Source organism: Gracilinanus agilis, chromosome 1 (assembly GCF_016433145.1).
Source record: "Gracilinanus agilis isolate LMUSP501 chromosome 1, AgileGrace, whole genome shotgun sequence".
NCBI lineage: Eukaryota > Metazoa > Chordata > Mammalia > Didelphimorphia > Didelphidae > Gracilinanus > Gracilinanus agilis.
This window is the reverse complement of record NC_058130.1, coordinates 36587914-36604754: the sequence shown is the minus strand read 5'-3', so window position 1 is coordinate 36604754 and position 16841 is coordinate 36587914. Positions and strand designations below refer to the sequence as shown.

The 16841-nt window shown below is 37.3% G+C and overlaps 1 protein-coding gene across 1 annotated transcript in view; it reads left to right on the top strand.

The window, feature by feature from the left end:
* FOXP1 (forkhead box P1) overlaps positions 1-16841 on the top strand; it is a 281610-nt gene that overhangs the window by 8764 nt on the left and 256005 nt on the right. Inside the window, exon 2 of the mRNA XM_044661547.1 lies at positions 2741-2925. Coding sequence (XP_044517482.1) covers positions 2752-2925 — 174 coding nt within the window. The 5' untranslated portion in view covers positions 2741-2751. The remainder of the gene's footprint in view (positions 1-2740; positions 2926-16841) is intronic.

The window sequence follows — 16841 nt, the reverse complement described above, 5'->3', positions numbered from 1 at the left end:
TAGATTTCCCAAGATGCATCACTTTATCTCTTTGCCATCAAGAAAGGGTTGAAGTTATGTGGGTTATCATGAAGACTGCTGTTGCCTGATTCCTATATCTTAGGTTAAATAAGTAGTTTTTTAGTAGACTTACTTTCCAGACAGCAAGAGCATGAACATTATTTAAAAAAATACTTAAAGTCAGATTAAAAGAGACAGGAATGAATCAGTTGTTTCTCCTGAAGTTATTTCTCACCTATTAAAGAAAAATGAATCCACTTCAGATATAGATTTTTTTTTCAAATTTGCCTGATTTCATATAGCATTTTTGTTTTGCTTTGTTTTGAAGCAAAATTGAAACTTAGTGCTAAAACTGAATGGAAAGGTGTGAATTTCCCCATCCTTTGATTCTCCAATTTGATTCTCTTTAGAAGTTTACCAGGAACAGTATTAAATCAGTCTTTAGCTTTTAGAAAATCTTTGTGTAAAAGGATCATTGCAAAATTTTCTGTTTTATGATTATAGAATCATTAAATATGAGATACTAGACATCCTCTAGTAAAAGCATCTCATCTTACAGTAGATGAATCTAAGTTGCTGTGGCTTCCAAGGTTACAATTGTTGTCAGTGAGAGAACTGAGATTTTAAGCTTCTGACTTGATCTTAGCTATTCTTTTTTATGACATCTTTGAAACCGAGGCTGTACCAACAATACCTCTTAACTAAATGGTACAGTGGATAGAGCGATGGACTTAGTTTTAGAGAGATGTGAATTTATATCTTGCCATAATTACTTACTTGCTATGTGGTCCTGGATAAGTCACTTGCCCATTACATATTATTCTAAATATATATTCTATACTTACGTATATATGTGTATATTAATAATAGCTAGCCAGACATTGATATTATTAGCGTTCACAATTATTAAACATAAGTCTCTCAACAATGGTGTGGCATCATTTTTAACATCTATACCTCTGTACTTATTTTTACGATTCAGTAATGATTTGCTATGCTATTTTCTTTGTCTCCTTTGCTTGTGAATATGTTTTCTAGGCATTTACCTACTCTAAATGTGACCCCAGCACTTTGGGTGGTTTGCATTTCTTTGGAGTGTTGTAGCTTTAAGACCAAGAAGCTAACCAGTTTCCATTTTGTGAAATAATTAATCACCCTGCCCTGAGCTTGTAAGAGCCAAGATAACCTCCAGTGGGGTGCAGTCGGGGAACAAGGAAGAGTGAAGGTGCTCTGAGAATCTGGCCTATGGCCTCTGATGTTTCAGGGGCCTCAAAATTTAACTGAGGAAGATTTCCTGGAGATTTTGTTTTGTTTCATTTTCCTCAGTTGTTTTTTTTTTTTTTTTTTTTTTTTTTTTTGGTCAGAAGATTTTAATAGTTTCATCGAATTCACAGAGGATTCATTTTTTCCTTTTGTACAATTACAGATCCAGAGCTGGAAGGGGCTCTTACAGGCCCTGCAACCCAACCCCTTTTTCTTAGAAATGAGGAAACTGGGCCCACAGGTGTTAAGTACTGCTGAAATTCACACCCCAGAGGTCCCAAAGGGCAGAACTAGAATATTTACCAAAGCTCTCCAATTCCAAATCGGGCTCTTATCACTGGTCTCTCTACTGCTTCCCTTTCTTTTGATGACATGAAATTATAAGAGTTTCATCAAAATAGACATTAGATGGTCCAGTTATATCTTCCAATACTTGGTTTGGGTCACCTGTGTATTTGAGACCAAATCTATTGGGGTTTCCTTGAGAAATGCTTACCTGAAAGATAGATATCAAATTTGGAGCTTCTTGTGGGAATGAGAGAATGCTCAGGAAGATTCACGTTGCGATTCAGCCTCAGATACTTACTTAGCTCTTACGCTGGACAAGTCACTCAACCTCTGGCAGCCTTAGTTTTCTCATCTGTAAAATGGAGCAGATAACAGCATCTACCACCCAGAGTTGTTGTTAGGATAAAATGAGATAATATTTACAAAGTGTTTTTACAAACTTTGCATTGTGATATCCAAGTCAGCTGTCATTTTTATCATCACCATTATTATTCTGAATGGAAGCCTCTCTGATTCTTTTGTTGAAAAGGACTGAGAACCCTGTTAGGAAGAGTCTCTAATAGAATAGGCATATTTTGAATACAGTTAGGCCTGTAAGGCATGGATGGCATCAGGGTCTTTGAGGATATGTAAGTGCTCAAACTGATGAAACCTTGGAACCTAGAGATATTAGGCCTCTTGTTTGTGGGCTTTTCAGTGGAAGTTACCTCAGGGTGCTTCCTAGCAAAGAAAGTTATCTATTGTTGGAATCTCCCTGCTGAATGTTACTTAAATAGTGAATGTTTTGGCTTTACCCCCTTATCTCCCGTATATATTAATTTTTTTTATGTTGTACCTAATATGTTATATAGAGTGACTCATAGGTTTTCAAGTAAAACATCCCGATGTAATTAGGGAGATTTAATTATGAATTCTGTGTTCTTATGAAAATATTATTTTTCCTCTCTAAGGGAAAAAAGATGTTGATCCAGTGATGGTATATTTAGAACAGTCTTTCTAAAATTATAGCTGTACCAACAGATACATAAACATAAACTAGTAGCCCAAACCATTAATGAAAGATAAATTGTATGAAGGAAAATGACAAATGTTTATGGTTTAGGGGCAGCATTGAAAACAGAGCATGTCTCCTTAGACGCAGCAACTGTTTTAACAGCTGCATTTTTTCCCCTCCCAATTCTTATTTCAGGTTTTTGAGTCATGATGCAAGAATCTGGGCCTGAGACAAAAAGCAACGGTTCAGCCATTCCGAATGGAGCAGGCAGCGGCAACCACTTACTGGAGTGCGGCAGCCTTCGAGAAGGGAGAGCAAATGGCGAGACCCCATCCGGGGAGATTGGTGCAGCGGATTTAGCGCATATCCAGCAGCAGCAGGTACCGTGAGAGATCCTACCACTCCGGCCCAAATAAACCACTTTTTAACCCTCGGCAGACTTGGATTTTCAGAGCTTTTACATCATGAATGGGAGTGAGTGTGTGCTTGTGTGTTTGTGTGTGTTCTGTGTGCCTGTGGGTGTCTGTGTGAGTGCGTATATGTATCTGTGCATAGAGATCATTAGCCTTCCCTCTTTCACTTTCCATATCTCAAGTCAGCCTAGACAGTAGCTGAAAGTGGCCACACCACAGGTAATGGAAAGGAGGAGAGAATGAAACAGCAACCAAGACAGACACAGATAGAGACAGAGACAGGCAGAGACTGGCAGAAGGTAACAGTTGCCTCAGAAGCCACTCAGTGGCACTGTTCCCACGGGATGCCTTCCACAGATCCAAAGTGTTCATGAGTATGGGTACATATCTGTGCCTCAGAGTCACCTAGAACTGTGTCCGTGGAGAGTGAAATTTAGTTTCTCTTTCTGATTACTTACTCTCAAGGACTGTCCGGCAAGGAATATGGAAGTAAGGATTACAGTACTTTGTACTGCCTGGGTATAGGGATGAGAGGAAACACCTTAGATCGGGACAACAGAAATGAAATATTGCCAAGCTGACCATGGCAAATGGTGATATACTCTGCCAAAGATAACCAAACTTCTTTTCCACAAACAAATTGGCTTTGCTCAAGAACACATTTTTTTCCCTTGCTACCATTTATGGGAGAAGCAATTATTAATTGCTTTAAGTGCAAGGAATACTCTTCCCTTTCTGTTAATTTGTCATTTAAACAAATGGAAGTAGACTGTCTTAGGAGCCTTACTGAGAACTTCCACAGGATTCAGTAGAGAAGCACAGTCTTTTCCAGAGCAGTTTCTGGATCACTCAAATCATTAAGTCCTTGAAGATTCTCCTGTTTTTCTTCTACAAGGTATATACAGCTATGGGTTGGCATTTTAAAATGTGTTTTAATTTTTGCCTCCTCCAAAAAAAGTTTTTAAGAAATTAAATAGTCCTTTGATGTCTGTGTTCAACATGGGTTATTGGAACCAGCAGTTGACTGAGAATGAAAAATGAGTGTGTGTGTGTGTGTGTGTGTGTGTGTGTGTGTGTGTGTGTGTGTGTGTGTGTAGAGAGAGAGAGAGACAGAGAGACAGAGAGAGACAGAGAGAGAGAGAGAGAGAGAGAGAGAGAGAGAGAGAGAGAGAGAGAGGGAGGGAGGGAAGGAGGGAAAAGGAAGGGAGGAAGGAAGGAAGGAAGGATGTTGGGAGAGGAATGATGCCCAGGCTTTCGATGAGTACTACTGACTTTTTCCCATCCCTAGCATAAAAATGTACCTACTGTCCACTTCTGAGAAGTGACTCCTAACATGTCCTGCCTTTAAGATCTGTGATGCACATTTTGTCTTAATCATATGGCCAAGTTCTAACTACTAAGATTTGTTAGCCAAGCACAACAATCCATAGCAGACATGAGTCTTTGTATTTGTGCCAGGACCTTCACATGCTTCACATGTACCTTGCACAATTGGGAATGAGTGGTTGGTCCTCTGTGGTGCTATTCTTCATGTCTTTACCAGGAAGAGGCCAAGTTTGAACGTTTTTCCATAGTGTAAATTGGAATCAGTGTGTTGGCTTTTCTACCATAAGCCACCGGTAACCTGTTTAAGAGTATATAATTGAATAAGTGAAAAATTCATGATGTCTTGAATTTTCTTTTTGGTAACAAAACATCTCTGAAAATCTTAAAAGATATGTATATACATATTGATAAGGAACAACTTGGTGGGGGGCAAAAAGGAGGACCGGTAAACCCCTCCCCACATACATACTTTAAAAAAAATTTTTAACATTTCCTTCTAGGAGTATCAGTAGAAAAATTAGATATTGATGGCCAACTAAATGTCTTAATTACTACATTTTAGGTAGAACTATGCTTAAAGTAGGTTATTGGCATATGTGTTCTAAATATATATATATATATATATATATATATATATATATATATATATAATTCAGTTAGAATAGATTTTCTGACAATCTGTTACAGCTTGCATCCTCAATATGTTTTGGGAAGAAAGGTGGGTTTCTAGTCATTGTACATATTTTGGTTTATGAAGTCTAATATAATGCCATGCACTTCTCCTACTCAACCGAGTAATTTTAAATAAGATCTAAACAGCTGGTTAAGTCATCACTGAGTGGATGATGAAAGTTTTAGTTGTTAAGGATGAGAAAAACCTGTACTCAAAAACAGAAACTCTAGGATTAAAAAGGTGTAAGTGACTAAGTTTATCAGAGTTTCCTGAAACTAAAAAACTGCTACAATTAAACAGCTCCAAGAAATGTATGATACCAAGTGTGATAGACTTGGGTTGTTTCAATCATTTTCATCCTACAGGTTTTTACTTGAAGTGAGAATACCGTCAGTGAGAAAATCACAGCCATGCTGAATTCATTACTGTGGTAGTCACACAAAACCACGGATAAAATTTCAATAACTGCAGGCCACAGTTGAGTAAACAGTTGCACTGAAACTTAATTCCTGTTGACTTTTTCCCTCATTCTTCGCCAGGGGCACATTCTGATTCGTAGTGCAAAGACAACAGGGGTTACAGCTTTGATTAATGTAGGACACTGGAAGAGAATTAGAACAGGAAAATATGTTGGAAGTGCATTCAACACAAAGGTTTGGCTTAAAAGGACGTGATAGCAAAATGAGTTAATTATGCTTTGTGTTGATGAGAAGGTTATGGAATTTTCCAGTTCCACCTCGCTCATAATTGATGATACATGGAGAAAATTTATCCAATCCACAGTATTTGTCAAGGCAAAAAATGTTAGCCCTTCCACATTGGTTCTTTATTATCCAAGGTAATTATGCATTGTAGCAAATGTCTTTTCAGAGAAGAGAACATAGACAAGGACCAGCTTTGGAGAATGTCTGTGTGTGTTTTGTTGACTAGAAGATACTGCCGTACCTCAACAGTCATTACTCTTATTCTTTTCACCTTAGGGAAGGTGCCATTATACAGAAATGGAGAAACTTGTACACAATATTCCAGCACCCCCTCTCCCACCCTCATTACTCTCTCATTCACTCTTCCCTGAATATATTATCCTTATCTAACTTTCAGCACATGATCATGTGGAATAGAAATCCATTTCTGATAATAGTTTTTTTTAAACAATGTGATTTTTTAAAAGTCAAAGAACTAGATCTTTTTTCTTTTGTCTACATAGTCATGCCTATTCAATTGCAATAATCAATGTATACTTTCCATCACGCCATCTCTCTTAGTCCTAGGATTAGATTCTACATGTAACAACAAAAATCTACTTTCTTTCCACTAGAATTCTTGCCCATGGACAGACCTTAGGGGCAAATGCTGTTACTTAGTTTCACCGTTATTTATTTATTTGTTATTAAAGAATATGGAAAATAATTCACAATAGTCCACTAAGCTGTTTGGATTAACAGAGCTTTTAAAAAGACTGAAATTTTAGAAAGCAGAATTTTGTTTCCATACAGCTTCAGATGGGAGCGTTTACAGATAAGCATATTACATAGAGCATAATGTTTAGAAGTTTCTCTGTATACAGCATATGCTGTCAGGTCAATTAACAGAATGCATACTAGAGAATGTTTATTCAATAAAAATGAATAGCTGCTAAATAAAACAGCTCTTTCTTAACAACATTCCATTTAATGTTGGGGTTCCCCCCTCCACCTGGCACCTGCATTGTCTCTAAATCATCTCATGGAAGAGTATTGCTGTTGTTGTTCAGAGGGGTGTCTACACTTTGCTGGGAGGAGGGCCCTTTGCAGAACTTTTGTCCAAAGAGAGTGTTGGAAGGTCAGTTGTGTGTTTTTCATTATTTTGTTCATTTTATAGATCAGGGTACTGCCTTCGAAGCCCTTTTTGACATGTGACTAAGTGGAACAGTTTTTTAATGGTAATTGTTCAAGATGTCTGACCTCTTAATCAGTTTGGGGTAGAAGCTGGTATAGGTAAAGTACTCCCTTTAAAAGGGAATGACTTCCATAGATCAAGGATGTTGGTAGCCACACAGGTTTGCTTATTTTCAGTGGAGCAACTCTAAAAGGATATAAAGAGAGTAAATACAGGTGGAAGTATCAATATATATTTGAAATGTGTTTGGCGGGGGGAATGGAATGATTACAAAGAAAGAGCTTGAGACACTCCAAGAAGTGTGGGTCCTTATCTTGAGGAATTTGATGACACACTTGAAAGGAATAGGCAGGAAAGAGAAACAATGAAGATCAGAGGACCCTACAAGTATTCATCCATTGATATACCCCGAGAGTGTCCAGAAAACACTTCTCATGACTGGTGTCTCAGCAGTTCCTGTAGTGGCTAACATTTTCAAAATTGTTTTGGGACAGATGTCTTTCCTGATCCAATTGGAAAAGAAAGGCTTTCATTAGCAAACATTTATTTCCTGGGTTGAGAGGTGCAAGGTGGTTATGAGTAGGCTGGAGCACATTACCAAGAGGTATTGCACAAGGCAGCCAACACAGAGGATGTTATCAGACAGAAGTATGACTAGTGAAAAAGGCAGTTTGGTCACGTACCGAGGGCAAGAAATGGACAGCATGGAAATTCAGTTGTGCTCAGGTGGTATTGCAGAAGGGCCTCAGAGAACCTCTAAGGAATCAGAGTCAGGGACAGACACACGGGTGAAATCATACCTTCATCAAATATTGAATAATAATGAATAATAAAGCAAACATTTGAAAAAATAAACAAATGCACAAGGAGGGTCCCAACCTCCCTGCAGATTCTTCTATTCTTCACTTCCTGTGAAAAAACTATATAAAGCATTGGATTGGGAAGGTCTGTATTTATCTGTATTTCTGTCCATCGGTTTGTCTACTATATATTGTTTTCTCTCTATTTTTGTCTATCTTTTTCTATTTCTCTATTCATATATCTCTATCGTCTACTTATCATCTTTCCCTCTATTCGTCTATTTCTCTCTATTTTTATATCTTTTTTTTACCTCTTCTTCCTCCTAAGTTCAGTAAGTATCACCTGTATATTTTCTCCCCCTTCCATTTTCAGTAAGACCTAGATTCAAATCTTGCCTAAAACACTTTTAGCTGTGTGATCCTGAGAAAATCACTTAACCTTTCCAGACCCCAATTTCCTCCTGTAAAATGGGGGGGAGGGTTGGCCTTGATAGCCATTAAGGTTCTTCTAAGGCAGCTCAAAATCTTGGATTCTCAGAGGGAGAGGCAGAATGATTAAGCTGTGTTTTCTGTCACGGCCTCTAAAAAAGGGCTACTACTGGTAGGTTGAGGGTGGCCTTTTTTCCATCAGTTCAGAATGTTGGTAATAATGTTGCCATGAACCATTAGAATTGGGTGCATGCTCAGTTCCTTCCTGTCAGTGACATAGAGAACTATTTGTTGGAAGTCAGTTTTCTTTCATTCCATCTTGGCTGGAAGGAAAGGAGGACATCAAGGAGTAGAAGAACATTTTAATTTATTTTTCCATAAAGGATATTGCTTGTGCCTTCCCAGGCTTTCATGGGAAAATGGAACCGGATGACTTGACTTGTACTATTTTTTTTTAAAAGTACCCTTGAAAAAAACAACTGGTGGCTAGAAAATTTACGTTTGCAGGTAGATGGTAATTCTTCATAGAAGACACTTCCTTCTGTCAAAATGTCAGTTCTAGCCAAACTAAAACTGAAACATTGAAACAAATATTTTAAAAAAATCCAACCTATAGGCTTCTTTTTTTTGGCAGCCTATTGTAGTGAATAGAGGATTGGATGTGTAGTCACAAGATCTGAATTCAAATCCCCATACAAAAACTTCTTAGAAGTTTTATGCAGGGTATTTATGGAACTGCTTTAAGGTTCATGTTCTTCACAGAATTTTTGTGAGAAAAAAGTGAGATAAGATGTATGGAGGCCTTTGCAACCCTTACAATGTAGTATTAGCTGTCGTTATTATCATCCTAAAACAATTTATTATATTTTATGAAAAGTACACCGGAGGAAAAGGGGTTTTGATTTGTGAGAATAATTGCTTCAGTTTTCTGCCTGGTCATTTTGAAAGTAATATGTCCTCACCGGCTCTATGAAGAAATGTCAGTGATACCAATTGGCATAACTTGGGAGTTGGGAGGCAGCAGGACCCAACAAGAAGTGTGTTGACTTTGGAATGTGGAAGATTTGAGTTTGAGTCCTGATGTTTACTGCCTTTGGGACCTCAGGCAAGTCATTTTAACTCTCTGGTTCCCATGTCCTCATCTATAAGAAGAAGGGGTTTGCCAGAGTAACCTCTAAGATCTTTTCTGGCACGAGGACCAGAGTTAACATTTTCATGAAGGTCAATAGACCCTCTGATTTCCAGCCACTCAATAGACAAGAAGAATAAAAACAAGTAAAGTGAATGCAACAACCCCAGAGATTTCCAGGAATTATTGTGTATAACATGTATCCTTTCAGCTTCTGTAGAGAGCCCCATACTTGAAATCACAATTTCAAGTACTGACCCATGAGACAAAACCCCCTATCTTTTGTCACATCAGAATTCCTTTTGAACTTTCAGGAGGTATGACTTTAATAGTTATTTGTTGACAGATTAGCTGCAGACATTGCAAGCAGTTTATTTTGCAAAACCAGCCGACTTCTATCTGTTCTCTTAAGGGGAGAAAGCCCCCACCCTACCTGACTGTTTTGCAATTGCTTGCATTCATTGACAGCTAATGCTGAGCTGGCAGAATTGATGTTTGTGTAATGTAACCCTATAGCTTGGCCGATGAGGTGAAGTGTACTCTGAGCATGCATGGATTACTTGATAAAAAGGGTTACAAGGTGACTGCTTTTATGACAAAAGGGAATAGCAATATAGATGCTGGGAGTATGTGGCAAAACAAGAGAGAAGTTTATAGAGTGAATGGAACTTCTCGTAAGAAAGTTTCTTTTCATCATTTTTCCTTGAACTCAAAGAGATTGTCATAACCAAGTGTCAATTGTAGCTTTCTGGAGACATTGGTTAAATGGTGTTTGTGCTGAGGCCACATAAAAAGTCACTTTCTTTCCCTTCAGTAAAATGGAAGAAAGTATCATTCAGAGTTCACTTAGACATTTCTCCATTACACAACCTTGTTTTATGTGAGAACAAGTCTTTCTGATACAGTGATGACCCACTGCCACATATTTGCATGGGATTTCCCTGAATTCATTCATTTACTGAATATCTGTTGGGTGTTACAGTGTACAGCTCTTTGTTGGGCTGTGGGGAATGGCAAGGAATCCAATTGGATTGGACCATGTAGATGAGTGGTGCAGGCTGGGGCAAGATTCTGGAGAGCCCTGATGACCAAAACCAGGAGTCTGGATTGTATCCTATAGGAAATGGAGAAAAAAACTGATGGGAGTTTGAGCAGGAAATTGGCATAATCAGAGGATGAGAAGATGAATGTGGCAAACTTAGTAGAGACACTGTAGTGGTGTCATGAGTTCGAGGTAAGATTAATTAAGAGGCTATTTCTAGTCTAACTCAGAAGTATTGGAGTTCTTTACTCATATGGTGGCCATGGCAATAGAAAGGATGAATGAGGAAGAGCCTAGAGAGACTCAAAAGAATCAACAGAATTATACAAGTGAACAAACATTTAGTAGCACATTCTATATTCCAGGCACTGTGCTAAATGCTGGGGAGTCAAAGAAAGACTAAAGGCAGTCAGACTCCTTAAAAAGCTCAAAATCTAATGGGGAAGACAATATGAAAACAACTAGGGACAGACAAGATGGTAGCAAATGCACGAATAAAGCAGATGATTATTATGAGTTTTCAAGATTGGATAATGGAAAATTGGTGATACCACTGGCAAGTTGGAACACAAGGGAAATTTTATTTTTTTAAAGAATCAAGTGTAGGATAAAGCTTTCTCAGTGACTTCAGGCTACTTGTCTCATATTATAAAGAGAACTTATTTATTTATATTTTTGTGATACATTTTTTATTCCTGGTTATTTACTAAGTATATCTTCAAGTCAGATGGGAACAGGTGATTAATTGCTTTGTAGTGTTCCCATTGATCATGAAATGAGCTTATCTCTTTTAAAGTACAAAACTATTCAGTTAAATCTTTGATAGTGCTTTTATTCCATGTTGACACAAGCTGGTTGGAGTCAGTTTGTTTGTAAGACCATACGGTGCAATTAATGTGTTGTGTTTCTTTTGTTGAGAAAATAGGGTATGTAATTATTAAACTGCTTGTGCAATTGAAAGAGTCACGTTAGAATATTGTTTAACCTGCCTGGGATTGTCAAAATATAATATCGTTTGCATCTTGGAGATTAGTGTGGCTTTAAAGGGAAGAAAAGTAGTCCTTTTTTGTCTCATTAATCCTAAGGAGAATATATTTCCTTTTTTTTGTTTTTGTAAATTTGTAATTCTTAATTCCATACCACAAAAGAAATCATTAAAATAAAAATGATTTTAAAAATAGATATTTCATAAAAATGATGAGCTTTAATTTAAGAAAGTAACAAGAAAATAGTTTCTCCAGTTCTGTGACTCCTGATTTCTTGGTTTCCTGTTTTATTTTCTCCTATTATTAATACTTAATATGATTTTAGTATGTTTATCGCTCTAATTCTGCTTTTTTTCTGTATCACTTCACCTCAGTCTAGCTATTTCTTTGTATTCTTCATATTTGTCATGTCTTGTGGCATTTCAATAATTATTTTGGAAGGTCACTGGGTATTAAGTCATTTTCCAGCTTTTGTACAAATGAGTTGTTTCTCTTTTTTGTCATTAAAATAAATCTGTTATGAATAATGTTTACAGGCAGTTCTTTAATTTTGGATTTCTGTGGTCATATACTTTGATACAGAATCACTAGTCATGTCAGAAGATCAGTTCTAGGGGGCAGCTGAGAAGCTCAATGGATTGAGAACCAGGCCTAGAGATGGGAGGTCCTAGGTTCAAATCTGAACTCAGACACTTCTCAGCTGTGTGACCCTGGGCAAGTCACTTAACCTCTATTGCCTAGCCCTTCTGCCTTGGAACCAATACACAATATTGATTCCAAGATGGAAGGTAAAGGTTTAAAAATAAATCAGTTCTAGAATTCTTATATCCAGAGACAACCTTATATTGTCCAAGAGCTTTCTATTTTTAAAATGTTTTAAAATCTTAGACTATTACTTTGATGTGTCTTACTCCCCTCCCCTCCCCTCCCCTAAAAACAAAAAATCTAAACCAATGGTGTTGTCTTCTGTGATGATGGTAATGCATATTGTCTCTCCCATGTCAATATGACCTTCTTGAGGAGAGAGATAGTGTTTTTTACTTTTTTTTTATTCCCAATAATTATTTAGTATAGTGCCTGGCATGTAATAAGGATTAAATAAATGCTTGTTTACTAAATGACTAACGACCAAAAATCCCAGTGACTTCCTTTGCCATCCTCAGCCATATCTAAATTAAACTCGAGTACCTGGGTAATGAGTTCCTAAAATTGCCTTCGAAGTAAAACATACTCTTTTTTTATGGCAGTGCCACCCTTGTTCATCAAACGAGAAAAAGAAGAGGCAGTTCCTACCTTATGCCATAACTTACTGCTTTTATCACATACCTCATCCTGTCCCAAACTTGTCTTATCTCTTCACATGGCATAGAAGGTGACATGATGTCTTTTTAGTCATTCAAATCTAATAACTTTTAATCTGAAGGTTAAGTAGTGAGATATAAACTAAGAGATGATAATATCAATTTTATGTTCACTGAAGGGCACAATATACCTCTTTCTAGTAGAGGGAAAATTGTGCGGAAAATGTCTTTTGCTTTTCAGTAGAAAAGAGTGCCAGTTGGAGCCAAAGAAAAACGGTTTGGGGAAAATTAAATAAAAAGAAGCCATTCCGCCTATATAGTGTAACAGTGGGTTTTTCATTATGACAATTACTAGGCATTAATTTTTTTCAATGTAACATTGGGGGAAGGTTTCTGTTTTTATAGCATTCTGTATTGACTACAGTGATCCTCGTTACTAACTCAACCAACCTTTTACAAGGTTAAAGACTGAGAGAGAATGACATAATACTCATCTTTCCCTCGACTATTTTTGGTACTAATGCATATGATAAATAACATGATGATAACGCTGCTTACCTTATTCTATACTGTTTCCATTGGCCAGATTCTATTCAGCAGGAATTGCATATGCAGGAGTTATTTGAGTGGTTCTGTTTTTGTCAGTATGAATCTCTACTATGATTTTCGTGTGTCATCATTTGTCAGTCTGGGACTTTATTTGCCTAAATAAATAGAGATAGTGCAAAGAAAGTTATACTCAGAGTCAGGAAGACCCGGGTTCAGGTCTCATTTCTCACATATACTGCCTGTGTCATCCTGGACCTGGGTAACTGCTTAAAACTGTAAATGGTAGAAGAGCTGCAGATCTGTATTGGTAGAGGGGATTTCCACAAAGGGAGTTTCTTACAGCAATGAAATCATGTCTGAATAAAAACTAAATCCCCAAACTGAAACAAAAAACAGAATTGACTTTGACTACTAGCAATAAAGGAGTAGCTGTTTTTAAATAGGGACAGAGGGACTAGACACATTGCATAGAGCTTGTAGTTTAAGCTGTGTGTGCTCATTCAAGGCCATTTGCTTAAAATGAGTAACGTGTAAGGGGATAATATAGTTAAGTCAAAATAACATGAATTCCTGGTAAGGTAGAAAAGTGGAGCCCCTTTGAAACCCCAAGTTTAATGGACCCCTAATCTTATCCAAGTTTTTGTTCCATTTTATACATAAGTGTTTAGTTGGTTGTGTTTTTGCCTCTAAAATACAGAGGGTGTGGCACTCAGTATCAGGGAAATCGTAATGGAAAACAGAATGACAGAACTTTATTGAGGAAACAAGAAATGGCTAGTGGCTTAACTTGGCTTTTCCTTTTCCTTTCAAGAATATACTTAGGGAGGCAGTATGGTGGTTCAGTGGATAGACAGCCAAGCCTGGAGATCTGATGTCCTGAGTTCAAATTTGGTCTCAGATACTTGCTAGCTGTGTGACCTTGGGCAAGTCACTTAGCCCTGATTGCCTAGCCCTTATTATTCTTCTGCCTTAGGACTGATACTTAGTATCAATTCTAAGACAAAAGGTAAAGATTTAAAAAAGAAAAAAAGAGTATGTTAGTAAGTAACCAGGCCTTTAGCTTTTCTTGCCAGTCCCTGACTGGGCTTGCTAAATTGGGCTGTTCTAATCTCTGAGACTTTCCAAGCTCTACCCATTAACTGAGCCTAAAAAATAAGGACACACACACACACACACACACACACACCACACACACACACACACCCCTGAAATGTATGTTGGGATTAATTGCCTAGCCAAGTGGTGGGTCCTTAAAAAGCTTCTCAGTTGATTTAAAATAGACTTTTTACAGATAAAATATCTATTCATTGATTACTTCATCAATTCATTCACGCAGTATTTTTGAATTCCAATTTTTTGAGGCATTGTGCTTAGTTTAGGATGCAAAGGTTAAGAAAAAAAGGTTTCTACCCTTAAGTAACATGCAACCTAGTTCCTTTTTAAAAAATATACACATACCACATACACGCACACATGAATGTACATGTCCTAAAAGTCAGTATTGTTTTTATTTATTAAATTTTAAAATATTAATTTATATTCATTCTATGTATATATATGTTTATTTACATACATTTAATGTATTTCTCTCTCCTATTAGAACATAAACTCAATTAAACCAAGGGATTGTTTCATTTATTGTACTTATAGTCTCTAGTGGCCTACATAGAGGAGATGTTTAATAAATATTCATATTTTTTCTAATTTTTCCTTATGGGCTTCCTCCTAGATTTTACTTTATTTTTTATTGTTTTATTTTTAAAGCTAAATGTTTAATTATCAACTTAACTTGCTGCTGCTTTTCTTTTGATGACTTCCTTATTTAAATATATTTAATATTATATTTTATTAAACTATATTAATAATATTATTAATAAATAAATATAAATATAACCAGTTGGGCTAGCAATGTTGAGCATCTCTGAAATCTGATTGTCTGGCTTCCCACTTAGACCAAGTCTTCTGTTGGAGTATAGAAATTTTGGCAAGGCTTTTTAGGTCCTTTGACAGCTAGACTTCTGTAGTAATTCTAAGTTCTTTGAGATGATAAAGTTCACATTGACCCAAAGCCTCTGTGTGTGAGGGATCTGAGGTCTTCCAACTGAGATTTCTGGAAGGTCGAGAGTATAGAGAAAGGAAATCCTGGAAAGAGATAAGAGACTGGCATCTGGAGCCATGCAACTGAACATGCCTTTGGTCCCATTGAGTGAGATCATTATTTGGGATCAGAGTATGAGGAGGGCCATGACCTCCTTGATATCTTAGTTGTTCATTTTTTATGTAGTCATTTGCTCATTTATAATCTCATTGGCATAATGTTGGCCCACTAGTCTAGTATACTAGAGAAAAGAGAGAACAAGATGCCTTTGAGCAGTCTCAGAGGATGCATTAGAGTATGTTGGAACTGGAGTGGGAGAGAAGAGGGTGCCTGCACTACTGGCTAATATGAGCATAGCATCTGACAATTAACAAAATACTTTAATGCATCATTTCCCTTGAAGCTCAGAAGTACTCTGTGTAATCAGGAATGATATTATTATCATCATCATCTCCAATTTACTGTGAAGCACTTTCTTCTACTTGGAAATCTGGGATATGGAGAGTCCCTTCAATTTCTCTTTTCTTCCTTCCCATCCTACTGTTTGGTCTGCTCTGCCTTCATCTCTACCCTGACTTGCCTTTCCCTGTGAGGTCTACTCAACAGTTGGTGATTCTCTGCCTTAAATGTTTTGCATAATTTGTTAAAGAATTGATTTGGTAGGACTGGAAAGGAACTGAAAGGCCATCTAGCCCATTTTACAATTGAGGAAGCTGAGGACTAAGACTCTCAAGTGATTTTCAGAAGATATATAGATTATAGAAGGCAACAATAATTAGTAGAGGAAGTTTGAAATCAAGGCCTCTAACTCCAAAGCCTCATTCCCAATGAATTGTAAAGCATCTGGTCATCAAGAATATGAGTCTGGGACAAAGTATTTAGTGATGTAGAGGAGGAAGAGACCTCACTTCTGATAGGAGGGTTCAGGGAAATGTAGCATTTGTGCTGGGGTCAGGTTGAATAGGTAGAAGATGTGGCTGAAGATGTAATCAACTGAGTGGATGGTGTGCTCTACTTGGTCTTGAGAAGATCTTTGTTTACATTCCACATCTTGCTCTTAATAACTAGACAAATCACAACCTTTCTGAGCCTTTTTTTTAATCTACAAATTGGGGACAGTACTACTCATAGTATCTAATTCAAAGGGTTGATGTGAAGGTCTGATGAGATAATGTCTGTATAACATGTTGAAGGTCTTAAAACACTGTGGGAATGTCAATCGTTGTTAGGGGGAATTTAAGGTAGAGTGAATGGAGGCTTGATGTGAAGGACATCACCCATCAGAGAGTAGTGTAGGAAGAAGCTAGAAAGGTAGATTTGGCCCACATTTCAGAGGATCCCAAATCCCAAAGCATTTTGGACTTCATGGCATAAGCTCTAGAAAGCCATTGAAGGTTTTGAGAACAGAGACTGATCGGATTCTTAAAAGAAATATGGTGCTAGAGCAGCTAGATGGCTCAATAAGTAGAGAACCAGGCCTGGAGATGGGAGATCATGGGTTCAAATGTGGTCTTAAGCACTTCTTAGCTATAGGACCCTGAGCAAGTTACTTAATCGCAGTTGTCTAGCCCTTACCTTTATTCTGCCTTGTAAACACTCAGTATTGATTCCAAGACGTAAGATAAGGGTTTAAGAAAAGTAATCTAGTGTTTGTGCAGATTAAGTTACAGGG